This window comes from Canis lupus, chromosome 8 (genome assembly GCF_011100685.1).
Source record: "Canis lupus familiaris isolate Mischka breed German Shepherd chromosome 8, alternate assembly UU_Cfam_GSD_1.0, whole genome shotgun sequence".
NCBI lineage: Eukaryota > Metazoa > Chordata > Mammalia > Carnivora > Canidae > Canis > Canis lupus.
The window spans coordinates 14,239,592-14,265,921 of record NC_049229.1 but is presented as its reverse complement, the minus strand read 5'-3'; the positions used below and the strand labels follow the sequence as shown (position 1 = coordinate 14,265,921).

The 26,330-nt window shown below is 45.6% G+C and overlaps 1 protein-coding gene and 1 long non-coding RNA gene across 3 annotated transcripts; one reads left to right on the top strand and one right to left on the bottom strand.

Moving 5' to 3' along the window:
- The first annotated feature begins 38 nt into the window (after window positions 1-38).
- On the top strand, window positions 39-3,308 carry NFKBIA (NFKB inhibitor alpha). Its single transcript, XM_038544496.1, has 6 exons — window positions 39-393; window positions 974-1,082; window positions 1,426-1,636; window positions 1,922-2,010; window positions 2,142-2,402; window positions 2,724-3,308. The coding sequence occupies exons 1-6, from the start codon at window positions 167-169 to the stop codon at window positions 2,769-2,771; spliced, it is 945 nt and encodes a 314-aa protein (XP_038400424.1). The 5' UTR covers window positions 39-166; the 3' UTR covers window positions 2,772-3,308.
- Window positions 3,309-6,700: 3,392 nt separating this feature from the next.
- Window positions 6,701-17,644, bottom strand: LOC111096994. Of its 2 annotated transcripts, none has more exons than XR_005362835.1 (3): window positions 17,442-17,644; window positions 11,855-12,042; window positions 6,701-6,894 (listed from the first exon to the last, which is right to left on the bottom strand). It is a non-coding gene; the product is annotated as an uncharacterized LOC111096994 (long non-coding RNA). The 2 variants fall into 2 exon arrangements; XR_005362834.1 differs by having other exon boundaries at window positions 11,903-12,042; window positions 17,442-17,642.
- Between the last annotated feature and the right edge of the window lie 8,686 nt (window positions 17,645-26,330).

Sequence of the window (26,330 nt, the reverse complement as noted above, 5' to 3'; positions counted from 1 at the left end):
TCCCCTGCCAGCGTTTATAGGGCGCCGCGGCGGCGCTGGCGAGCCCACAAGAGTCGCAGCCAGCGGTCCTGCGTCCGTGACCCTGCGAGGCGAGGCGAGGCGAGGCGGCGAGCGCGCAGCCCGCGGCCGAGCGCACCTGGGCAGCAGCGCCGAGCCTTCCCGCGCCATGCTGCAGCAAGCCGAGCACGCCCAGGACTGGGCCATGGAGGGTCCCCGGGACGCGCTCAAGAAGGAGCGGCTGCTGGACGACCGCCACGACAGCGGCCTGGACTCCATGAAGGACGAGGAGTACGAGCAGCTGGTGAAGGAGCTGCGGGAGATCCGTCTCGAGCCGCAGGAGGCGCCGCGCGGCGCCGAGCCCTGGAAGCAGCAGCTCACCGAGGACGGAGACTCGTAGGTGTCTCGGGGCGGGCGGGGACGCCGCGCCTGCAGCGCGAGGCCGAGGGGCGGCAGCCGACCGGGGTGTGGGCACCGATCCCCCGTACACCCCTGGCCCCGGGACCGCGCAAAGCTGCCGGCTGCGCTGCGGGCAGCAGAGGAGGGTCGGATCCCGGGCTGGCGGTGCAGCAGCCCTGCGCTGCAGCGCGCACCCCCACCCCCCAGCCCCGGTCCGGAGCCGGTCCTGCCGGCGGGGGCGGGGCGGCGGCGGGGACGCGAAGTCCCCGCTTGCACAAGGGGGGCGGGAGCTCCTGCCCCGCGGGCGGGCGCCGGGGGGCCGGGAGGGGAAGTACAGGGCGTTCCGGCCCGGCGGGAGGGCGGGGCGGTCTGGCCGGCGCCCGCCGAGGAGGGAGGGGGCCCGGAAAGTCCCTGGGCGCCTGCCAGGAACACTCAGCTCATAATAACCTCGCGGAAAACACCGCGGCCTCGGCCTCCAGAAACCCCGGCCTTGCGCAATCCCCCGCAGCCCGCGCCTCCCTGGGCCCCACGCGATGCACTCACCAGCCCTGGGGGTTTTTCCCTCTCTTCCCCTTAGGTTCCTGCACTTGGCCATCATCCATGAAGAGAAGGCCCTGACCATGGAAGTGGTCCGCCAAGTGAAGGGCGACCTGGCCTTCCTCAACTTCCAGAACAACCTGCAGCAGGTGCGCCGGCTCGCCCAGCCCTGTGCCTCTGACCCAGTGATGAAGTTGGATCTAGCTCAGTTGCTCCCAATCCTTTCTAAATTAATAATCACTGGGCATTATGTACCTTGACCTTTTTACATTGGAATCGGCCAACGTCCTAGAGAATAAAGAAAATTCTATTGATTTGGTGAGGCCTATGATGAAAGCCCACCTGCGGCCTCTGGCATTTATCTTGCCCTTCATACCTGTCTGGGAGGAGGAGCAGCACCCACAACCAGTAGATCTCCGGAGTTCAAGGGAAGACAGACTCTTGAGTTTGGGCCATGGCTTACCCTCTTTCTATTCCCTCTTGTGTTTGTAGACTCCACTCCACTTGGCTGTGATCACCAACCAACCAGAAATTGCTGAGGCACTTCTGGAAGCTGGCTGTGATCCTGAGCTCCGAGACTTTCGAGGAAATACCCCCCTACACCTTGCCTGTGAGCAAGGCTGCCTGGCCAGCGTGGGAGTCCTGACTCAGACTTGCAGGACCCAGCACCTCTACTCCATCCTCCAGGCCACCAACTACAATGGTATGTCTGCCTGCCCTACCCTGCCCATCAGAAGGCAGGTGACATGGAGAAGGGAGAGGTAGGCCAATGTTAGGAGTCCAGGCAAGAGCTGAAACTCTGAATACTTGAAAGGTTGAGAAAATATGCATGCAAAAGGTCTGTTTCATGCCTTGATAAAGTTCATTCAGAGCCCAGATTCTGGGTTCTCCAAATTCAGAATTTATTCCCTATAAGAATAGACAGAAAGTTCTGCTTGAGATCTGAGGGTTGAAGCAAGTGGTTATATTTGCTTCATTGTTCTTCTAGGTCACACATGTCTACATTTAGCTTCTATCCATGGCTATTTGGGCATTGTGGAGCTTCTGGTGTCTTTGGGTGCTGATGTCAATGCTCAGGTGAGTTCTTCATGTCTCCAGATGGAACGCATCAGGGCTCCAGGCCCTCCTCAATAAGACCTCACATGTTCTTGTTGCAAGTAGAAATTCCAAACTCAACCATAAACATCTCAAATTCCTTTTGGTTTCAGGAGCCCTGTAATGGCCGAACCGCCCTCCATCTTGCAGTGGACCTGCAGAATTCTGACCTTGTGTCGCTTTTGTTGAAGTGTGGGGCTGATGTCAACAGAGTTACCTACCAGGGCTACTCCCCGTACCAGCTCACGTGGGGCCGCCCAAGCACACGGATACAGCAGCAGCTGGGCCAGCTGACCCTAGAAAACCTTCAGATGCTGCCAGAGAGTGAGGATGAGGAGAGCTATGACACAGAGTCAGAGTTCACAGAGGACGAGGTGAGTGTCAACTCCATCGCTCTGCACAAAGCAGTACCCTCCCAGGTCTCTAGAGCTCCTCTTTATCCAAAGAGCTCAATGCAATGAAGTTCTCCCACTTTAGTGTTCATGACCAGGAGTCTCCCAAAAGTGTGTCTTTGTTTTTTGCTCTTTTTAAAGGAGAGGAGCATTAAAGAAAAACTTCCTTAGCCCCTGAGGTTAATTTATACTTGGGTTATGGAGAATGGAATCCAAGAGTACTTGATAATGGCCCTCACCCTTATCCCAGTACCTTTGACAAAACTGGAAGCTTAACATGGCTTTTTTTTCTCTTGTTTTTAGCTGCCCTATGATGACTGTGTGCTTGGAGGCCAGCGCTTGACGTTATGAGCTTCAAAACATATCTAAAAGAACACGGACTTGTATATTTGTACAAAAAGAGAGTTTTATTTTTCTAAAAAAAAGAAAAAAAAAGAAAAAAATCAAAAGGGGGTACTTAAAACCACACTTCACATTCCCTAGCCAGAAACATTTACTATGGTGGATCAGCCCTTGTTATTTTTTGTGAACTTTGGAAGGAGGACAAGATCAATGGAATTCAAAGAAAACCTTGTTCAGAAGTTGCCTTTGTGGGGTTTCTGAAGGAGGTTATGCAAAATGTGACAAAAGGACTACATCGCATTGTGCTTTTTGATTGAATCACCATAGATTCAGTGGCTGTGCCCAGTGTGGGATGCGTGACAACCAGGTGTAATGACCTGGTGTGTCATTAAACCTTGGGGGGGGGGGGCGGTGTGGGGTTAAAAGTCACTACCTGTCAAGGTTTGTGTTTACCCCCCTGTAAATGATGTACATTGTGTATTTTGTTGGTAATTATTTTGGTACTTCTAAGACATGTATTTATTAAACAGATTTTTACAAACAGAATTATCGTGATCATTCTCTTTGGGCTGCCATGGGGCTCCCAACCTGAGAGTCATCCGATCCTCTGGGGAGGTGTAGAGCTGTGTGGGAGTGCTTACCACAGCTAGCTACAAAGCCCTTTCAGAGAGCAGCTTCTCACGCTGTGTAAGCCAGCCTCCCCGCCAGGCTTCGCCGGCAGCCCCAGGGCCCTATGCGTGGGAGAGGAGGCTCTAGCAAGATGATAGGAAACCACCATTCTTAGGTGGTGGGGGTGGGGTAGGGGTGGGGGGCTTCTTGGCCTACAGCTGGAATCCTCCATTGTCATCTGCTTTCATCTTGGTTTAAGCATGCCAGGACTCTTCCACTTTAGGGAATTATTTTGATGAAGAGAAATATGCTTAAATCACATTTTATATTACTGGGAAAGTTCTTAACTATAATACTGGAAGTTCCTAAGGAATGAGCTCAGAAATGGAACACACTAACATTAGCAGGTACCCACCTTTGAGCCTTCATTTCTTAATTTATAAACTGGGCTGTTCTAAAGATTGTACAAGATAACACACGTCTAAAGCAGCATAGCAGAGTGCTAGGCACATGGTGCTAGAGAGAAATGCAAGCTACTGCACAACATCCTGTATTTCAAAGGGGAAGAAACCAGTCCAGAGAGAATGTCCAGTCTGGGGTCACCTTGCAGGAAAGGCAGGTGGTTAACTTCCAGCCCTTGTTTCCAGGTGATTAATATCTTTTAACTGCATTCCACCTCTAAATCAACCTATTGTTACCAGCTGTAGTGAGTGATACTAAAGGCCTAAAGAGTCTTTTCCCCAGCTCGGTCCATCTGCTAATTCTACTGAATCTAACAGAAGTCAAGAACTTGTGAAATTTGAGTTTAAATGCTCTGTATTGACGTTTTCATCCCTAAAAGACATTTCTTGCCTAGGTAGAAAGAGTAGTATAGCCAAGTTCATGGCATTATATAAAATACAGAATGGCATATAAATGCAATCCATGTACTTTGGCTTACACCTAAGAAAACATTGCCATTACATTATCCCTTTCCGGATCCATAAATGCTGTCAAAATCCAGTGAGCATGATGATCACCTTCCTCTCAGACCAAAGAGGAGCCAATACGTAGTGGCTCTTTTAATATATAAAGCGTATATTGATTGTAGATTGGAGTGACCCATCAAAGCCATCCCTGTCTTCCTCCTGCAGCCTCAGTCATTGGAGCCGAGCACTGTGGTGGCCCCGCTACCAGCTTTGTCTTCTCTCAAAGTGCTCCAGGCCCATCACAGAAATTCCCCGTGCACCCCAGAGCCCATGAACACAGGTGCTATGTGATCTAACACATGAATGTTGACCAGGTTCGGCTCTGTCAGCTGATGGGTAGAAGAGGTAGGTAAGAGGGGTGGTGGGGGGAAGAACCATCACCTCATATTCAAACGAACACAGGTTGGAAACTTGGCTTCCAAATTTGGAGTGATGCCCTTAGCACTTCACAGTCACACATATCTCTCTCTCCTCTATGGTACTGAATTTGTGCCAAGTTGTTTGTCACCCTTACTCCAGCTCTGTGAGAAGTTTGGAAAAATGGGGCAAAGGGATGTGGCCCACTGGTTTCCTCAGGCTCCTTGGCAACTGGCTTTGGTGTAGAGGTGACACCTTCCATGGTCATGGCAGGGAGGGGCCTCTTCTGACCCATTTGGGCCCAGCCTCTCCCACATTTCTAGGCCTCAGCTTTTCTGCTTATCAGGACCTCCACCTTAAGGGTGGATTCCATTATCACCATAAATCTCTCAAGAACGCTGGGCCCATTTTCTTACTCTTGGGGTCTTCCTGTTTCTTCACCTCCTTTCTTTCTTTCTTTCTTTCTCTTTTTTTTATCTGAAACCTATTTTCTTTCCTTCATGCCACTAGTTGGGTGACTGGAGCCTGGAATTCCCTAAAGAAAAATTTTAGAACCGAAACACTCTAATCTGCAGAGTCAGTCTTGGGAAGATTTCTAAGCAAACAAGAACAAACGTTTTCAAAGAAAACAGTGCAGCAGCCCGAGAGCCTTTTCTGCCCTCAGATTTCTTCCAAGAAGCCAAAGGTCCTGTCAGGACAGGTAGGAGTAAGGGAGCCTTGGGAAAGAGGGAAATGGCAGAAGGGGGGAAATAAAAAGTCACGTCAGCAACTTCCTCGAATTTAGTTCCTTGATTCCTTCTGCCTGCCTCATCCCCAGGACAAATTTCCTTTATAGGTCACATGTACCAAGTCCCTCCCATAAGGAAGGGTTTTTCTTTAAAGAGGGAAACAAACTCCAGTCTGAGCAACTGGAGGGCAGCCCTGTGGGGCCTGGAAGCGCGGGAGGCTGGGTGCTTGGAGGTATTTGCAGGGAAACCTCAGGTGCTACTGGAAGTGATTAAGTGCTGAGGGTGAGAACTGAGTCAGTGAGATGGGTTCTTCCTTCACACCCCCCTCCTTACTCCCCCCCTTTCATCCGCTTGCCTTAGGTGCAGTTGAAGTTTCCTTCAGCAAGAAGGGTCAGAGTGGAACGCCAGTCAGAAACAGGCCCAAGAAACATTCCCCAACCCTGGTCCTTGGACAAGAATATCCCAGGTCGGCTCCCCATTTAAAGGGAGCATTACATAGAGTAAACCCACACACCCCGTGTGTTTTCCTCCTAGAGAAGTGGAACTCTCAGACTCATTCATTCATTCCCGTTATGAAGCACCGTTATTCCCCAGGACCTGTGCCAGGGACCAGAGCCCCCAGAGGAGCCAGCCACAGCCTCTGCCTCCAAAAACACCTTGCTTAGGTTGGAAAGGGAACTGAATAAGCACATGTAAGACAGGAGGGCAAAATAAAGCATAGAGTGTGCTGTGAGCTCAGGTCAGGGGCCTCCAACACTGAGTGCAGGCAGATGAGATGATCTCAACTTCGCAGCTCTGCACAAAGCAGTACCCTCCTGGAGTCCTAGCACTACTCTTTACAAGGGATTACACCCCTGTTAGCTATTTGCCCCCCAGGCCAGTACTATCTATTCTCATTCCATTTCCCAAGTGACTGATGGCATCCTTTTGACAAGTATCAGGGAACACAGCCATACTCAGAACTTATGAACTGGGATAGGCTATTCATTTTTACATCTATGTGTCATCCTGGATTCCAAAGCTGAGCCTACAATTTGCTACCAGCCTTTGAATTGATGGCAAATGATGTGCATGCCTTAGACCAGAGCTTCTCTAACTGGGTGTGTTGGCCTAGAGATGGTGTAGAAATGCAATTTCTGATTCAGTCAGTCCCCAGCTGGTCCGACACTTACATTTTTAACAAGTTCCCAGACAAGGCCTGGGCTACTGATCCAGAATGATCTGAAGATCATTCTGAATAATATTTTGAATAAAATGTTATTTATTTAAGGTCCATGCTTGCTGGCACACACACACACACACACACACACACACACACACACACACACACACAGAGCCCCCGTCCCATACTGCTACAAATCAGGACAAGCGCCTCTGCAGTCACATATGAGGATGATCCAGCATCAGGCAACACGAGCCTTCTGGAAAGTAGGGCAGGATCCCGAGTGCTGTTGGCCAAGGCCAACAAATCTGCCAAAACAAGTAAATGTAATAAGGAAGGAGGGTGACACAATACAGGCTAAGAAAGGAAAAAAATCATGAGGGAAATGCATTTGAAGGATGACTTGGTTTTTGTTTTGTTTTGTTTTTTAAAGATTTTTTTATTTATTTATTCATGAGAGACACACAGAAAGGCAGAGACACAGGCAGAGGGAGAAGCAGGCTCCATGCAGGGAGCCTGGTGCGGGACTTGATGCCGGGACTTGATCCTGGGACTTGATCCTGGGACTTGATCCTGGGACTCCAGGACCACACCCTGGGCCAAAGGCAGGCGCTAAACCACTGAGCCACCCCAGCATCCCCAAGGGATGACTTGTTAATTAAGAAGTTGACAAGTTGGCTTTTAAAATGAGTTTTTTGTACCTTTGTATGGGGTTGGTATGGCATATAGGAGGGGCCCTGACCAGGCGTTAACCTGGAAAGAGGGGAGAGAGCTGCTTCCCTATGACAAAGTCCCTACTATCCTTATCAGAATATGAGAAGCCTTAGCCAGCAGTTTACTAAGCTATATTGGGGAAAATCTTAAGCAAAGAATAACTTCCCTTAAATGTTGCCATCATTTCATATTTCCTAATTTTAAAAATTTATTGAATCTATACAAAGCTGTAGTCATCAAAACTGTCTGGTACTGGCACAAAAACAAATACATAGATCAACAGAACAGAATACAGAGCCCAGATATAAACCCACAATTATATGGTCAATTAATCTTCAACAAAGGAGGCTAGAGTATGCAATGGGAAAAAGTCTCTTCAACGAATGGTGTTGGGAAAACTGGACAGCTACATGCAAAAGAATGAAACTGGACCACTTTCTAACACCATACACGAAAAGAAACTCAAAATGTATTGAAGACCTAAATGTGAGACCTGAAACCATAAAAATCCTAGAAGAGAGCACAGGCAGTAATTTCTCTGACATTGGCCATGACAACATCTTTCCAGATGTGTCTCCTGAGGCAAGGGAAACAAGCAAAAGTCAATTATTGGGACTGCATCAAAATAAAAACTTCTGCACAGTGAAGGAAACAAATAAAAAAACTAAAAGCCTAATGAATGGGAGAAGATATTTGCAAATGACATATATAATGAAGAGTTAATATCCAAAATATACAAAAAACTTAAATAACTCAACACCAAAAAATCCCAAATAAATCACTTAAAAAAAAAAAAAAAAGGGCAGAAGAGTCAGTTGAGCATCTGACTCTTGATTTTGGTTCAAGGCCCACATCAGAGTCCATGTGGATTGTGGAGCCTACTTAAGATTATTTTTCTCCCTCTTCCTCTGTCCTTCCCCCCTACTTGCACTCCTGCTCTCTCTCTTAAAAAAAAAAAAAAATGAGCAGAAAACATGAACAGATTTTTCCGAAGAAGACATAGAAATGGCCAACAGACACATGAAAAGATGCTCACATCACTCATCATCAGGGAAATGCAAATCAAAACAACAACAAGATATAAACTCACACCCGTCAGAATGGCTAAAAGCAAAAACACAAGAAAGAAGTATTGGTGAGGATGTAGAAAAAAAAGGAACTCATGTACTATTGGTGGGAATGCAAACTGGTGCAGCTACTGTGGAAGACACTATGGAAGTTTCTCAAAAAAAATCAAAGTAGAAAGATCCTAGGAGCCAATAATGGATGAATCTAGAGAGTATAAATGAAATAAGCCAGAAAAAGACAAATGTCATATGATTTCACTCATATGTGGAATTTAAGAAACAAAAAAAAAAAATGGACAAAGGGAAAAAGAGAGAGAGAGAGAAACCAAGAAACAGACTCTTACCTATAGAAAACAGTTACCAGAGAGGTGGTGGGAGGATGGGTAAAATAGATGAAGGGGATTAAGAGTACACCTATCTTTTTCTTTTTTCAAAAAAAAGACTTTATTTTTAAGCAATGTCTATAACCAACATGGAGCTTAAACTTACAACCCTGACATCAAGAGTTGCATGCTCCACAGACTGAGCCAGCCAGGTACCCCATGAGTATACTTACCTTGGTGAGCACTGAGTAATATAGGGAGTTATTGAATATTGTACACCTGAAACTAATACAATGCTGTACATTAATTATACTGGAATTAAAGTTTAAAAAATTTATGGAATATAGTCTATATGGAAAACATTCAACTATTTATTTATTTGTTTGTTTATGGAGGTAGGGTAGGGGCAGAGGGAGGGGGGAAGAGAGGATCTTACACAGGCTCCATATCCAGTGCAGAGCCCCATTTGGGGCTCAAACTCATGACCCTGAGATAATGACTTGAGCCAAAATTAATAATTAGACACTTAACCGACTGAGCCACCCAGGTGCCCAGAAAGCACTCAACTATTTAAAGATACATTTTTAAGGTCTTTTAAATTACCATATTTTCAGTTTATACAATACTTTTTTCAAAGTGTTACCTGATCTGATAAGATATACCATGGAATAAAATCATAAATTCACTTTTTATTTATTAAACATGTACATAGTGCTTCCTATGTGCCAGGCACTATTCTAAGTGGTTTGCAAGTATGAATTCCTGTAATCCTCAAACTACCCTGTGAGGAGGTACTATTATTATTTTCATATTTTTTATAAGGAAACTAAAGCACAGTCAATTTAAGAAACTCAGCCTGGTCACACAGTTAGTGGGTGGCAACGCCACGCTTGGGTGGGCTCCAGAGCCACATTACCAACCTCTAAATATAAAGCCACTTCAAAGCATGCATGGGATTCCCGCTAACTAAAATTATGGCAGCTCATCAATTCTGAATCTGGTTCTCACACATTCATTACTGATATGCTATCGAAATTGGATAAGTATTACTAAGGATGGTTTGATTTCCTGATGTGTCTTGTTAAAGGAAGAGTGTCTCACAGAAACTATGTAATAATGCAGAGGCTGCAAGACATAAGACCTCAGGGAACCTCAGTAAATTGAACAATAGTGTGGGACCAGTATTCAGCGCCTCTGAATGTTTAGTGTCAAGTTTCATGTGGTGCTAAATAAAAGGAAGTGAGGCACATACATCTCTCCTTCCAGGAGTTTCCAGTTGTGTGGTCTATGTTCACTTCTAATTGAGGCTACGTGTACCCAAAGTCACCACATTAAACATTTTGGTCAGACGTCTTAGACCTTTGCAGTATTTTAATATTCATCTCCAGGGAAGCCCAAAACAAACAAGCAAATGCAAGTTTTAAGGACTAATGAATGAGCTTCTTTCAGGTGAAATGTTCTAGTGTTGATTCAATTTTAGTTGTGTTTTAAAGTTCTCCTTTCACACCTTCACACCCCATCATTGGGAGGCCAGTTGCCAGGGCAGGACCTTGCCACCTGGCCCACAGTGTGCGGCCTGCAGGGGGGATGGGGGGTTGGGGTGGGAAGGAAGGACTGGGCTCCAAAAACTTTTCCGTGTATATACACTTAGCTCGGTTACTCTCCACAAAACACAGAGTAAGCCTCTGGTTTGAAGGGGAGGCCTAAACCATCAATATGTAAATATCCCATAACTTACAAGTCAAATGGAGTAGAAAGCTTTCACCTTTTTGAGGCTAGAACTGGGAATAACTGTACCACCAGCAGATTCACCACAGAGGAGTCTGTCTGGGGTGTATGCAGTACTTTCCAGGTCTGAAATATGTACGACAGGGATGGGCAAGAGGAGCTCTATGAACGAAGGCCTCCACCCATGGTCGCCAAAGCATCCGGGGGTGGTGTGGGGGGGTGGGGGGCAAGGTCAAATCTCCGTGAGAATCTGGAGTTTGGGTTAAGTGGGTCTTTCAGTGCGGGTAAGGCTTGACTAGCGAAATTTTACAATATAGCAGTTTTGGACTGGAAACAGCAAGGTGAGATTTTTAAGGAAAGGGGTTTCTCAGGCCTGAACTGTCTGTTGATGCTTCCTCTAAAGGGTTAATAGGTTTTTCAGGAAATTCCTGTAATGAATAATCAAGTTATTTGCCTAGGCAAGAGCAGCTTGGAATAGTGAAGTTAATGAGATGATGAAAAGTCACATTAATGTAGGCAGAAAACGAGGGGCAGGAGGGGGTAGATTTGTCCCCGGTCTGACTAGTCACTAGGCCTGGAGTAAGGGCCTGAGGAATATGAGGACACATGATAGAAACAGTTTGATCAATTAAACTGATTAAAAATTCAGGACATAAACCTACAAGCAATGAGGGGTGGGGGTAGGGGTAAGCAGAGGAAACTCTACAAAGGGAGCACGGAGCAAGTGAGGCAAGGATCAGAGAAGAAGTTTATGTGTTCTAGAATTTCACCTGTGATTGACGAGCCTTAGCTACAATTTCTGTCTTTTCAAAGCATTAATCCACATCACAAATTCACACCACCATGGACCCAGGTAATCCAGCTACTGGGGAATTATAACAGTAGGCATCCTTTCTCAGACAGTGGCTATATATCAGCCACTTTACAGCTGTGATCGCTACAAGGCAGAAGTGGCATCATGATCCCCATTTTACGGAGGTTCAGAGAGGTTTAGCAACTTGTCTGAGGTGATGCAGCCAGGGAAAGTGGAAGTGCTGGGATTGGAACCTGCCTCTTGGGCCCCCCTGCTCATCAGGCTGGCCCCGGGTGAGCCTCCTCATCTGCTGAAGAGGTTTGAAGCACCTCACAACTGTCTTTTTCCACTACTGCAGATGGTAACCTCCCATTGCTCTGGCTGCCACACAAACCCATTTTACTCTGAGAAGCCATTTACTACTAATTCTATTTTATAAAGTTTCCTCATCGGAAAAGTTGGAAAAGTACCTCACAGGAGTGTTTGAAGGGTAACTGATATAGGGGCGCCTGGCTGGCTCTGTCAGAAGAGCATGTGACTCTTCATCTTGGGGGTCGTGAGTATAAGCCCCATATTGGGAATAGAGATTACATACATACATTCTACGAACTTTAAAAAAAAAAAAAAAAGGAAGGTAACTCACGGAGTTGCTACAAGTGCTGGGGAAACTCACAGTTTCCTATGAACTCACTGCATAGCTGTGGAAACAGTCCCGGCCCCCAGGGCTTCAGTGAGAGGTCTCCGCTGCAGGCAGAGAGGCTCCAGAATTTCTGGTCTCAGGTCAGCAGGGTGTCGTGGGAGGGTTTTTCAGAGCAACTGGTAGGAACCCACCTGCAAAGGGGAGACAAAACTCACCTCCTCTGCGCCTGCTCGGAAACTCTGCCCAAGGTCATTTGTGATTAAGTTTAGACCACATTCAGCTGACCTTCTGAGGGGGTGACGGTACTGAGCAAAGGCTGTTTTAAGGGGCACCACCCCTGGTGACTATCATGACAGAAGCAACTTCCAGAAGGACTGTTCAGTTAATAGCGTGTGGGGGTGTCCTTTTGTAGGTATAAAGACCTCTTTCCTCCTTCATTTTCTCAAACACTATTAATTTGCTATAAGAATGAGGGTGCTCTCTTTCCCAGCCTTTCCCACGAGTGGGCTGGTGGAAGGAAAGGAAGGGTCTCCATAATAAAAGTTCACTCTCCTCCTAATGAGGCAGACCTAAGGGTATGCCAACCTGGGTCCCACTCTGGGCCCCAATCTGTGCCACTGTGTGACCCTGGGCTTCTCAGTTTCTCATCTGTAAAGCAAGATGGTACAGCTCTCTTGCCATTGCTGTGATGCTTAACTATCACTCATAGTTGGGGCTCTGGCAAAGTTTACCTCTGGCAAAGTGCCCACGCATGTAGAAGCTAAGTAGATGACAGCTCCTGCTGTTAGGATTATTCACATTAGTAAGGTTGAGGCAGGTGACAACCCTTCCTTTGGCATGCCATTCCTTCCAAGTAGCACTCCTTCTTCTGCCTCTCAGGGAAGCCCTCCAGGACCTGTGGAACCAGATTCTCTAAGTACAAACTGGGGCAAGGAGCTTACCTACAGCTTCCCTGACCTTGTGCTTTGCCCCAGGGCTCCACCTTCAACCAGGCCATTTTAGCCTCCATATGTGGTCTCCTGATGGGGGAGCCCTTTCGGCCTATACCTGACATCCAGGAGTTGCCACAGGGCTGGACTAAGAGATGGGATCAATGAGGTGCCTGACTAACGGTGGGAAACTGAAGGTTGCTGTGGGTCCGGGCCCCAGGGGTCAAGCCTGAAGGCTCATGACCCGTGACAGTCCTGTAAAGCCTTGGAAGGTGCACCCTCTGCTCTGGCGATTAGCAGCGGGCCGGGCTGCAGGCTGCTCAGGGGACGAGTCTCAGTGGAGAAGTACAAACTGCTTATGGACTATGATGCACATCCCTCTCCTGGGGCCTTGCTGGGAGCCCACTGTGAGGGGACAGCTGGTTGGGCATACCCTCAGGCCATTCAGGGTCCCCCACCCTGCCTCATCAGGAGAAAGTGAATTTTTATTATGGAGACCCTTCCTTTCCTTCTCCCAGCCCACTTGTGGGAAAGGCAGGGAAAGAGAGCACTCTCATTCTTGTAGGAGCATTAATAGCATTTGAACAGAAAAGAGGGAGAAGGTCTGTATGCCTTTAAAGATGCCTTCCTCGTGCTATGAAGTGGAAGAAAAAAAAGCACCTCACAGAGTGGTTTGCATAGTATTATCTTGTCAGTAAGGAAAAAACTATACTATGTTCTGCCGACTGGGACTTTAGTTTGAACAAAAGAAATTAATTCTGGATAATTTAAGCAGAAAAGATTTGTGAGAAGGATTTTGGGGAGCCCTCAGAATCTGCAGGAGGGCTGGAGAGCCAAAGAGAAGAGCTAGTGACCTCACCACTGCAGTCTAGGCTGCCACACTCTGGCCCACATTGGGTTGACCCAATGTGTCCTCCCATTATTAGCCTCTGATTCAAGGTGTAGGCAGAGGGTGTGATTGCTGAATCCTCCGTGATGTGCCTGAGAAGGGAGACTGGGAACGTGAGTGACTGGAGTTTTTGCTTTAAGTTAGGGCATCTCCTCCAAACAACATAGTAAGTGGCTTTGGATGACAAACTTGAGTGACAAATACCCAAGATGTTAACAGTGGTTATTTCTGGGTAATTGGACTAATTAATAAGGTATTGTTTTTTTTTAAAGATTTTATTTATCCATTCATGATAGTCACACACAGAGAGAGAGAAAGGCAGAGACACAGGCAGAGGGAGAAGCAGGCTCCATGCAGGGAGCCCGACGTGGGATTCGATCCCGGTTCTCCAGGATCGTGCCCTGGGCCAAACGCAGGCGCCAAACCGCTGCACCACCCAGGGATCCCTGTTTTTTATTTTTTTGTGACTTACTGTGGAGAATTTCAAACACACACATATGCAGAAAGAATATTAAAATGAGGGCAGCCCTGGTGGCTCGGTGGGTTTAGCGCCGCCTCCAGCCCAGGGCTTGATCCCGGAGATCCCACGTCAGGCTCCCTGCTTGGAGCCTGCTTCTCCCTCTGCCTGTGTCTCTGCCTCTCTCTCTCTCTGTGTCTCTATGAATAAATAAATAAAATGTTTAAAAAATTCTTAAAAAAAAAATAAAATGAACTGGCATCTCTAGCTTAGGACTCTCTCTCTCTCTCCCTCTCCCTCTGGCACATACCTCCTACTCTCTCCCTGCTCTCTCTCTCTCTCTCTGTATCTCTTAAATAAATTAATTAATATTTTATTAAGATTTTAAGTAATCTCTATACCCAACATGGGGCTCAAACCCACAACCCTGAGATCAAGATCTGAGCTGAGATCAAGAGTCAGACACTTAACCAACTGAGCCACCCAGGTGCCCTAGAACTATATTTTAAATGTGTAACTTTAATGCCATTATCATACCTAAAATAAAATAATAATTCAGAGAGATTTAAAAAATTATCTTCTTTCTGTATTTCTCTATTACTTTAATTATCAGGGGGGAAATAAAGCTATTCTCATATTTAATTTGTTCTAAAAAACATTAACTACAGTTGAGCATGCCTCACAAACCCAGTCTGAGAAAGGCCACAGTCAGGGATCCAGAAGCATAAGCCAAGGTGACAATGGTCATGGTTTGTGTCACAAGAAACGGATGCCCCTGGAGCCAGGGCTATGGAAGCTCACTGAAGTGGTGAAGCCATGAGAAATCACCTGGCCTCCACCTGCGCTCCTCTCCAAGCAGTAGCTCTGCCGGTTTTCTCTCTGTGTGTCCTGTCACATGTCAGAAGAGCCTGGCTGTGGCTGCCAAGCTCACTGGTGATTGGCATGGAATGGAGACAGGCCAACCCCTCAGTGAATCTTGCTCTTTTCTTACACACACATTTACACACATCCACACTCTTAGCATACACGTTCATACTTACACATTTACATACATATAGTCACACCCCTGCCCCACATACACTTCCAGGGAGACAACTCAGACTAATCATATCCCAAAAGTGGGGCATGTTTACACCTGTCAAATCTTGAGAGCAGGCACTGAATCCCTGAATGAATTTAGATAGATCAATGACCAGGAGGGCCACTGTGAGTTGGAGAGCCAGCCTAGTGGGTGCCTATCTCACAAGAGGTCTGTGCTGGCATTAAGCTTGGTTTCAGAGAGAAGTCCCAGTGCTGACACTGGTTAGAAAGCCATATGGAGCAGCATGACACAGGGCCGGGTGGTGGCCTAGGCAGCAGCACCCACAGGGGAGAGTCCTGTAGACAACATGACCAAATCCCAGACTGCACACCAGACAGGCTGTGGTCCACGCGACTGAGGCCAACAGTGAGCTCTGTGTCTTTGAGAGCCTGGGTTCAATATTGGTCTCCTTTTTTCTGGAGTGCAACAGTGCAGGGCCAACTGCACCCACCCAGATTGTAGGACTGTAATGATGAAGGATGGAGTCAGAAAAAGGGAGGCCTTTGGATGGTCCCTCCATGATCTCTCCTGGGCCTGGAGCCTCATGAAGGAAAGGGGTGAATAACAGTGTAGGGAGGGTGGCTTTGTATAGTATTGGTTCAGTTGGAAACTGTAAGGAACCTTCAGTGACCGACCATCTGACCTGTTCTCTACAGAGAACAGCAGCAGCTCCTAGGGAGGGTCAGTAACTGCCCCAACCCTAGACAAGTTCCTAGGAACACTGAGCCAGATTCAGAGAGCCAAATTCTTGCCACAGTTTGGACAAGAAAGGACAGGCTTACAAGCAGGGGAAGTGCCAAGGCAGGTGTCCACTTGGAGCCCCTGAAGGAGTACACAGGGCTTCTCTGGTCAGACAGCAGGGATGGCACCAGATAAAAAGAGGGTATGGATGTCTAGATTTGACCTACGGGCAACAAGGAGTCACATTAGGTTCCTGAGCAGGGAGGTCATAGAAGGGCTCCAGTGCTTAGGATGCAGAGTGAGCTGTAATGGAGACCAGCGGGCAAGAAGCTGCAGTTATCCAGGAGTGAGAAAACCAGATCTAGATGCAGGTCGGGGGGGATGAATTAGAAACAAGATATATTGTGAAGAGAAGAGTGTGGGATACTCTGACTCCCCATTGCCACCTGTCAGATGAGTGCTTGTCTCAGGCTGATGCATGTGTCCATGAGCCGTAAACCAGACACAGCTAATTTTAAGCAAAGGGGAAGTTGATAGAAACCCCTGGGGAGTGGAGAGCTCACAGAATAGACAAGAGATTGGGAAGACCGGGCTCAGGAGAGTCAAAAATTGAGGGCTCTAGAAAGCCAGAAAAAGGTCATGGCCAGTGCACCAAGACTGCAGCACCCCGCTGCACCTGCTTTTGTAAATGACCTCTAACCACTCACTGTCCTCAGCTCACTTGTTCAGCATCTGAAACCCTAGGCAAGAATATCCATTGGCCAGGTGGAGACCACATTCCTGTCCTGACTGGGCAAGGAAGGGGGTGGAGTGGAGAGGATCTGGCTCCCTCGGCTCTCTTTCACCCTCTTTGTTAAGGGAAGTAGAGATGATGCAATCTCCCCAAAGGTTAGAATGCTCATAATGGGTGTTGGGCACCCCAAAAATGACAACTAGCTACCACCTGGCCCTTGCTTCCATCCCGCTGATTCCCCAGGTTGCTGAGATCTCTGACCACAACTATTCCCCTCCGAAGCTGCTCTCCACCCTTGTAAGGGCCACTCAAATATCCTGTGTTCCTTGACTTTTGTGCTGCATTTGATGTTCCTGCAATGACAAACAGCGCCTGCCCATGGGTGAATGCGTGAGTGGTGGGGTGACCACTGGGCTTCCAGAACACCTCAGGATGGTCCCTGTCTTCTAGGGTAACTTCCTCCTCCAGTTCGCGTGGACACAGGCCTTCCAGCACCCCCAAGATGAAGCTAAGGTCCTTTGAGGGCGCTGAGGCCCCAAGGCCCTGGTAGTGCCCGCGCGGCCTCCCTATCAGCCACACACACTTGCCACATTCCGTATGTCCTCGCCTCCGCTGGTCGCCCTGCAGGAAGACCTCTGTTCCTCACCCCCAGCCCCAGGTCTGGCTGGCGCTGGCTGACTCTTCAGCCTGCAGAAGCCCTTCCCCGATCTCCCCAGCATTCCTAAACCCTCCTTCTTCCATCCTATCATGTTGGTACGGATCTCAACCAAAGCACTTCCCCACCCCAGCCCCTAGAATTACCACACTCCGTGATATTTACTTGCAATGCTTTTCCCACGTCACTAACAAAGGGGACTTGACATATCGTTTCTTTTAAGTCCTTTTTAAACTATCACGCCTGGCTCCATTCTCCGCCTTCCCCTCGCCTCTGACAGCCGCCGCGTAGCCTCCACATCCAGTTCAGCTACGTCTGGACACTTCTATTTATCCACCAGCGGCGCCTGTACGGGCGTCAGGCAGCGCTGATTTTACGCTCGTTTACGTCAGTGTCGTCACGCTCCAGGCGTCGCTCCGCGCCCTACTCGGCGTCGTCATGGCGCCGCCCGGGCTGTGACGCCGCCGTTTGGTTCTCGCTGTGTGTGTACCCTTGGAGGCCCGCCCTTTAGGTTTCCCCGTCTGTACTTCCAGTTAGGTGCTCAGTAAGTATTTTTAAATAGACAGATGAATGTGGATCTGGCTCAAGAGTTATTTTCAGTATTTCTACTGAGACCGTAAAGTCACGGCCGATGCGTCCTTTCCCATCTTGCCCGGCTCCCTCAGGTTCTCATTGCTCTCGGTTCTCGGTATTAGATCCACTTGGACCCTCCTCCTGCGCCCTCCCTGTAACCCCTTAATTCCCCCATATAACACCTTCAGTTCTCCTGATCTTGTGGAGAGCTTTTGAGTAGAAGTTTGAGAAATACAAAATCAAATGATTGTAAGTGTACCGCCCTCTCAGCCTGCGGGGATACATCAGATGCCGGAATCCCCGCTAACAGGGAGAGAGTTCTTTTTTTATTACAAAGGAAATGCATGCTTCTTAAAAGAAAAAAAATTCAACTAACTTAACGAGACCTTCCTTACCCAAATACAAACTCAGCTACCGAGTAGCTCTCAAAATTGCTATTTTGAAAGATTTCTTTAAAAAAATTTTTTTTAAAAAAGAAGATCTTATTTATTTATTCATGAGAGACACAGGCAGAGGGAGAAGCAGGCTCCATGCAGGGAGCCTGACGTGGGACTCGATCCCGGATCTCCAGGATCCTGCCCTGGGCTGAAGGCGCTAAACCGCTGGACCACCGGGGCTGCCCATAAAAGATTTCTTTCCTGACTCTATGCCATTTTTTCTTTATATACTTGTGTATATATACTTTTGTAATCTGTTTTAAAATGTAACATGCTGTAAGCAGTTTCCATATTATATGCTATTTAAACATTAAGTTTTAATGGTTGAATAATATCCAACAAGTAATTACTGTAATTTACCAAATCACTAATATTAGATTAATACCAAATCTCGAATATTAGATCTTTATTTCCATTTATTTATTTATTTATTTATTTATTTATTTATTTATACTGGAAAGAATGTTGACTACAGAGCTTCTTGAGTATTTAGGGTTTTATCTTTAGGATGGCATTTCCTAAGAGCATGTATTGGGCTAAAGGGCACGGGTTTACTCTGGCTCTTTACAGCATTGCTAAATCAGTGCACTTTGAAAGCAAGCCTTCCTCCTTCCAGCAGTGTGTAAGAATGTTATACATTTTATTTTATGTTTTTAAAGATTTTATTTATTTATTCATGAGAGACCCAGAGAGAGAGGCAGAGACACAGGCAGTGAGAGAAGCAGGCTCCATGCAGGGAGCCTGACATGGGACTTGATCCCAGGTCTCCAGGATCAGGCCCTGGGCTGAAGGCAGTGCTAAACCACTGAGCCACCAAGGCTGCCCCAATGTTATACATTTTAAAAGTCATCTAATTTGATAGATGGAAAAATATATCCTATTTTAAGTGTAAATATTTGATTATTACACCTTTTCAATTGGTTAATAATATTGTGCTTTTCTACTGTGATTTGTCTACTCATATGCTCTATCCTGGATAGTATTATTTTTCTTTCCCATTTGATATACTGTAAGAATTTTAACACATTGTCACCTTGCCTATCAATATCTTTTCTTAAAGATATTTATTTATTTATTTATTCATGAGAGACACAGAAAGAGAGAGGCAGAGACACAGGCAGAGGGAGAATCAGGCTCCCCACAGGGAGCCCAATGTGGAACTCAGCCCAGAACTCCAGGATCATGCCCTGAGCCGAAGGCAGACACGCTTAACCGCTGAGCCACCCAGGCGTCCTGCCTACCAGTATCTTTTACTAGACTTTCTTTTAATTTTTAAGAATTCTATAATATAGTATTGGCTGTGTGTTTTCTCATGCTGTTTTCCAAGCAATATATATTTTGTCCCACAAGGTACCTGCTACTTCTGTGCTATTTCTGGGAAAGGATTTCACTATCTACATTTTATTGGGTTGCAGAGACCATAGCCCTGCCTAGGGGTGTACTTCCCTCACTGCCACAGGAAATAGTCTTTACTCAGCTCAGTGTGGCTTAAAATGTTTTTGAATCAAACCTATCAGTCTTTTCTTGTATGATTATTTCTCTTTCAGGGATTTGTTTATTTTAGAGAGAGAGGTATTGTGTGTGTGTGAGGGAAGAGCGTAGAAAGAGAGGGAGAGAATCTCAAGCAGTCTCCACGCTAAGCAGAGTCCTTAGGCTTAGGACTAATGGGGCTTGAACAATGCAGGGCTTGTTCTTGTGACCCTGACAGAGAGTCAGATGCTCAACCCATTGCACCACCCAGGCTCTCCTGATTATTTCTCTTTTAAACTTAGAAAGTCCCATCTCCAATGATTATATTACTTACTTTCTTTTGTTTTCTTTTAGATTGGGGGAGGGGTTATTCATTTATTCTTTTAATATCTAACCTCAATCCATCTGGAATTTATTTTGGTGGGGTAAATCTAGGAACAATTGGACATAGACAGCAAAAGCTATTTATACTCTGTTACCCACTTTAGAGGTATACCTCCAAGGAAATAATTCAAAGTAAAAGATTTGCAAAGATGTTAATAGCAGCACTATTTATAATAGCAACAGTGTAGAACGCCCAGATATCTACTTGCAGAGGAAGAATTAAGCAAACCATGACATGGAATAGGAGAAGGAAAGGTATATATGATGAATTTTTAAAAGAATACAAAATGTACCTACTGTATGCTTACACTTACATATAATCATGCAAGAATAAGACCACAGTCTGGGAAAAAGACACAAGTGGTAGGGTTGTGAGTAAATTACTGATTGTGGATGGGCAGGGGGTGGCCCCTGGCTGTTTGTCCCTTTCTTGAAAGGTATTCAGAAAGTGGATCTGGAGATGGGAGGGGTGCCTCTGGGTGAATTATTTTTCCTTCATATTTAAATTCTATTAATGTCAGCAACAAAAGATTTATTACATTAATTAATATAGTAAGTAGCTCCTGACATTTGTAATGAATATATTTCAAAAACTTTGCTAATCCCCAAATATGTACATAAGGAAACATCCAGCTCCTTGCCTGCTGAATCATGTCTTCATAGAGTCCCTATGTATCTTTTACTTATTCTTGCATCTTTTCAACCACCACTAGTTATCTTCAGGTGATGTCCTTTTTGTTTCCACAAAGGAAAACTGTTGAATCCCCCTGCCCCCACCACACACTTTGCAAGAACTACCCTGTAGCCAAGATGAGTGGAGGCCATCTAAGCCTTGACAATTCAGGTGTTGAGACAGCCAGGCTCACTCAGAGGTAAGTGATTCTCACTTCAGCCCTGGCCTGGAGACACAACTCTAATGCGTCCTTGCAAAATCACAATCCTGACATCAGGTTTGCTCTCAAATAATTGAGCCTAAGAATGCCAAATCCCTAACTATTACTAGTATTCTGGAAAAGTAGGAATTGTGGCTGTTACATTGCAGTAGACTGTGCCCTCCCAGAAAGCAAGCTTCCTGGAATCCATGTCTTTGTGCACTCCCTCCCACTTCAGCCCTGGCCTTAGGCATGCGTCTGGGTTTGGTCAATGGGACTTGAAGGAGGCATGGGACAAGAACAGCCTTGATGAGTGCCTGTGCTTTAGGTCTGTCCTCTTGTACTATGCCCTCTTAGAACCCAGCTGCCATGCTTTAAGGAAGTCCTGGCTAGCCAGTGGGAGCATGGAGATGTCTGTGAGAATTGAGACAGCTCATGGAGAAGAGCAGAGATGCCCAGCTGAGCTCCCAGCTGAATGCGGCCCCCTGAGTAACACCATGTGGAGCAGAAGAACCTCCCAAACAACAAACAACCACAGGCTCATGAAAAGTAATAAGGTAGTTTTTAAGCCACTACATTCAGGGGTAGTTTGTTAAACAGTAAAAGATAATTGAATACATGGAAATATATATGCAGTATATACTGTAGGATGTTAGGTCAGAGTAAAATACAAAAGGAGACACACAGTCATCAAGTCTATGTAAAAATGTATGCCTATAATAAAACCAGTAGGGATCCCTCGGTGGCGCAGTGGTTTAGCGCCTGCCTTTGGCCCAGGGCGCGATCCTGGAGACCCGGGATCGAATCCCACGTCGGGCTCCCGGTGCATGGAACCTGCTTCTCCCTCTGCCTAGGTCTCTGCCTCTTTCTCTCTCTGTGTGACTATCATAAATAAATAAAAATTAAAAAAAATAAATTAAAACCAGTACTAAAAGCCACTTTAAAATTCCTAAAAGTGTTTGCTGCTTATTAGGTTCATTTTTTTAAGTTTTTTTTTCATTTTTTAAAAGTTTTTTATTTAAATTCCAGTTAGTTAACATACAGTGTAATATTAGTTTCAGGTGTACAATACAGCAATTCAGCACTTCCATACAACACCTGTTCCTCATCACAACACATGCACTCCTTAATCCCCATCGGCTATTTAACCCATTCCCTCACCCACCTCCCACATCAGTTTGTTCTCTGTAGTTGTCTGTTTCTTGGTTTGCCTTTCTCTTTTCTTCCCTTTCCTCATTTGTTTTTTTTTTTTTTCTTAAATTCCACATATGTGTGAAATCATAGGGTGTTTGTCTTTCTCTGACTTATTTTAGTTAGCATAATACTCTAGGTCCATCCAATGGCAAGATTTCATTCTTTTTCTATGGCTGAGTAATGAACACACACACACACACACACATACATATATATATTACATCTTTATCCATTCATTTTAATGCAATTGCTATCAAAATACTAACATCATTTTTGACAGAGCTACAACAAACAATCCTAAAGTTTGTATGGAAACACAGAAAACCCCAAATAGCCAAAGCAACCTTGAAAAAGAAAAGCAAAGCTGGAAGCATCACAATCTTGGACTTGAAATGATAGTACAAAGCTGTAGTCATCAAGACAGTATGGTACTGGCACAAAAATAGACACATAGATCAATGAAATGGAATAGAAAACCGAGAAATGCACTCACGACTCTAGAATATCCCATGGGAAAAAAGTCTCTTCAACAAATGGCGTTGGGAAAACTGGACAGCAACATGCAAAAGAATGAAACTAAGCTTGCTTACATCATACACAAAAATCAAAATGAGGTGGCTGGCTGGCTCAGTTGGTGGAATATGCAGCTCTTCTCAGGGTCATGAGTTTGAGCCCCACATTGGGTGTAGAGACTGCTAAAAAAAGTAAACTTAAAAAAAATAAATTCAAAATGGATTAAAGTTCTAAATGTGAGACCTGAAACCATAACAATCCTTGAAGAGAACAAAGGCAGTATCTTCTTTGACATTGACCATAGCAACTTCTTTCTAGATCTGTCTCCTGAGGCAAGGGAAATAAAAGCAAAAATAAACTATTGGGACTACCTCAAAATAAAAAACATAAGCACAGCAAAGGAAACAATCAACAAAACTAAAAGGCAATCTACAGAATAGAAAAAGATATTTGCAAATGATGTATCTGATAAAAGATTGGCATCCAAAATAGATAAAGACCTTATAAAATTCAATACTGGAAAAATGAATAATCCAATTAAAAAACAGGCAGAAGACATGAATGGACATTTTTCCAAAAAAAGATCTACAGATGGCCAAAAGACACCGAAAAGATGCTCAAAATCACTCATCATTGGGGAAATGCAAATCAAAACTACAATGAGATATAAACTCACACCTGTCAGAATGGCTAAACCCAACAACACAAGAAACAACAGGCGTTGGAGAGATGTGGAGAAAGAGGAATCCTCTTGCACTATTGATGGGAATGCAAACTGGTGCAGCCACTGTGGAAAACACTCTGGAGCCTCCTCAAAAAGTTAAAAATAGAATTACCCTACAATCCAGCAATTGCACTACTAGATATTTACTCAAAGAATACAAAAGTACTCATTCAAAGGGATATATGCACCCCAATGGTTAGAGCAACATTATCTACAGTGGCCAAATTATGGAAACAGCCCAAGTGTTCATTAGGTTATTTTTTAAGTGTATATCTCTTTGAAAGTGCTACAAGGAATTTCAAAAAGTCTATCATGGCTCCTGTTCTCAAGGACTAGAAGTTCTTGTAGTAGTGCCAGGCAGCTCTTGGGAACAATACTTGTGGCTCCCAGCCCAGAGAGAGACTGGCTGAATGGAAGAAGTTCTGGGGTCAGTAGAAGGCCAATAAGGCTCTCAGGAGAAGCAACTGACATCCACTTTTTGTGGAAAGGTAGCTCGGTAAGGAAGAAGTGCCACTATCAAAACAAAATGATTGTGTATGTGTGCATGTGAATGTGTGTGTGCATGTACACACAAGCAAAAAGTAATCTAGCCTCAGAACCTCCTCTGTCCCTGCCCCATCCTGAGGCGCTGTGGTTTTGGCAATGCAGGGCTCAGTCCCCAGGCTCAAGGACCTTCCTGGGACTCACTGACAAGTCTTGAACTCTCTCAACTCTTTCAGTCAGCTTCAGACCAAACCATGCTGTGGTTGCCATCAGCAAGCAGATGACACGACATGAGATGTTCTAAAGTCAACTGAATTCATGCAAAATTAGGAAAATTATAGTATTGGTAAGGAGGGCATGATATCTGGAAAAGTACTTTGTAAAAATAAACAAGTAACTTTGCAAAACAAGAAACTACCAAAACATAAAATTTTACCTCCATCCTTCTGATTTCTTGACTAATTACAGTAAATGTCCACATATATTTACAAAATACATTTATAAAAAATACATTTATAAGAGAAAATGGATATTAATGAAAAAATCAGAAACCACTGATCGTGCTGTTAGTGAAAGCTTTTTTTGGACACCTACTTTTGATTTCATGTCTCATTCATAGGCAAATTTTCTGTTGACAATGTTGCTTTTGGTTCATGAGATGGATTCTAGTTCGGTATTTCTCAGTGTTCCAGAAGGACACCCTGGCTTCCAGGGCTGAACCAGTCTGTGATGCTTTGCAGAAGCACAACTCATTTAGCCATTCGAGACTCAACCATTTCTGAAAAGGTGAGAGCGCTATTCCTGCCAAGCACAAATCTTGTAACTGAGCCCAGGGCCATCAGCAAAAAGTTTAGGAGTCAGGAAATCCTGGTTCAGACTACGTTAATGGGAACAACGTTGGTCTTGTGAAACTTCTGGTTCCCTTTGTGAAATAAAGAAGTACTGAGTCACCTTTATGAGGTATGCCTGCATTGAGCTTCCTAGATTTCCCAAGATTTTTTACTTTATTTTTCCTTGATTAAGAAATTAGTATAATGAGTAGCCTAGTAAATGTCACAGAAGGTAGAAAGACCCTGGTGTTAACAGCTAGGACTGCTTCAGGATCAGGAAACGGGAAGCCGGACATGCCTTTCTGTTTGCCGAGAGCTCCATTCACAGATGCAGGAAAGATTGCTGAGCCCCTATCCCGGGAAAGGAGTGGACTGGTTACACAGTGTTGGTTTTCCTCCCAAATGTCTCCTTCAATAACAGCTCTGTGTTCTAATTGGAACCTTTTGTTCCCAGTGCTCAGTCGACCAGGCCTCTGTGATCTTGATAAGGGGAGGCACCTTTCCTATTTTTTCTGGCTTCTTAGCCCAGCATCTTGGCTTGGTTTCTAACTGTATTGTTTCAGTTTGTTTGAATAACCAGGCTCTCTGGTGAGGGTTCCATGACCCACCCTCCAGCAGGCAGCACCAGAGGTGGGGCCAGGGTCAGGCTGGGCTTATTCCTCATGGGGTTCTTTCTGTGCCCACCCTTTGCCTGAGAGGCCCACTGGGCACCCAAGGGCAGGAGCTGGGCAAGGACATGTCACAGTTGAAAGGTCATGGAACTACTGGAGTCCTCGTGGTGACCTGGCAAAGAATGAGCTCCTTGATCTTGGAACCCACATTGCCTGAGCAGCCTCTGTGACTCTCTGCTCAGAGGACCCTTCAATGCCCCATCAAAGGCAAGGAGACCACCACCAAATCACTTCAGGGGGAGGGGACAGTAGAACATAGTGGTTAATGGTGGCCTCCTGGCCTCACCACTTCTCAGCCATGAGGTTTGGAGCTCATTTAACCTTTCTGTGCCTCAGTTTTCTCATATTTAAATTGGGGTTGTTCCTATCCATAGGGTTGAAAGGAATAACCCAAATGCCATGGTAAGCTCTCAAGAATACAACCATTACTGTTAGCTGTAAGGCAATGGGGAGAACTGTCTTTTTATCTGCTCTGGTCCAAAGAACAATCCCAATTGGTTCCTGTTAATCTGGCACCAACCCTCATCCCCACCCCTGCTTGTGCTACAGAAGGTCTTCTGCTAACTGGAACGTCCCAGCCATCAGCAATCAGACCTGCTTGAGTCTCAGTCCCTGGATTTCTGTGGCTTCTGTCCTTGGATGACTTGTTCACTCAAATTCAACACACACTGCTCAGGATGGGCATGAAGGGGGAGGTGTAAAATTGCCTAGGAATCTGTGTACTGTGCAGGAGAAAAAAGCATTGACATTACATAGAGATGAACGTTAATGTTCGCAGTCTACTTCGGGAGATTCTGAGAAACAGGATCTCAGGGAAAGGAACCATCACTCCAGGAGGGAATATGAAGAAAGGCTTCGGGAGGCAGCATTTACTTTCCTTAATTTGTCAGATCACCCTTCTCC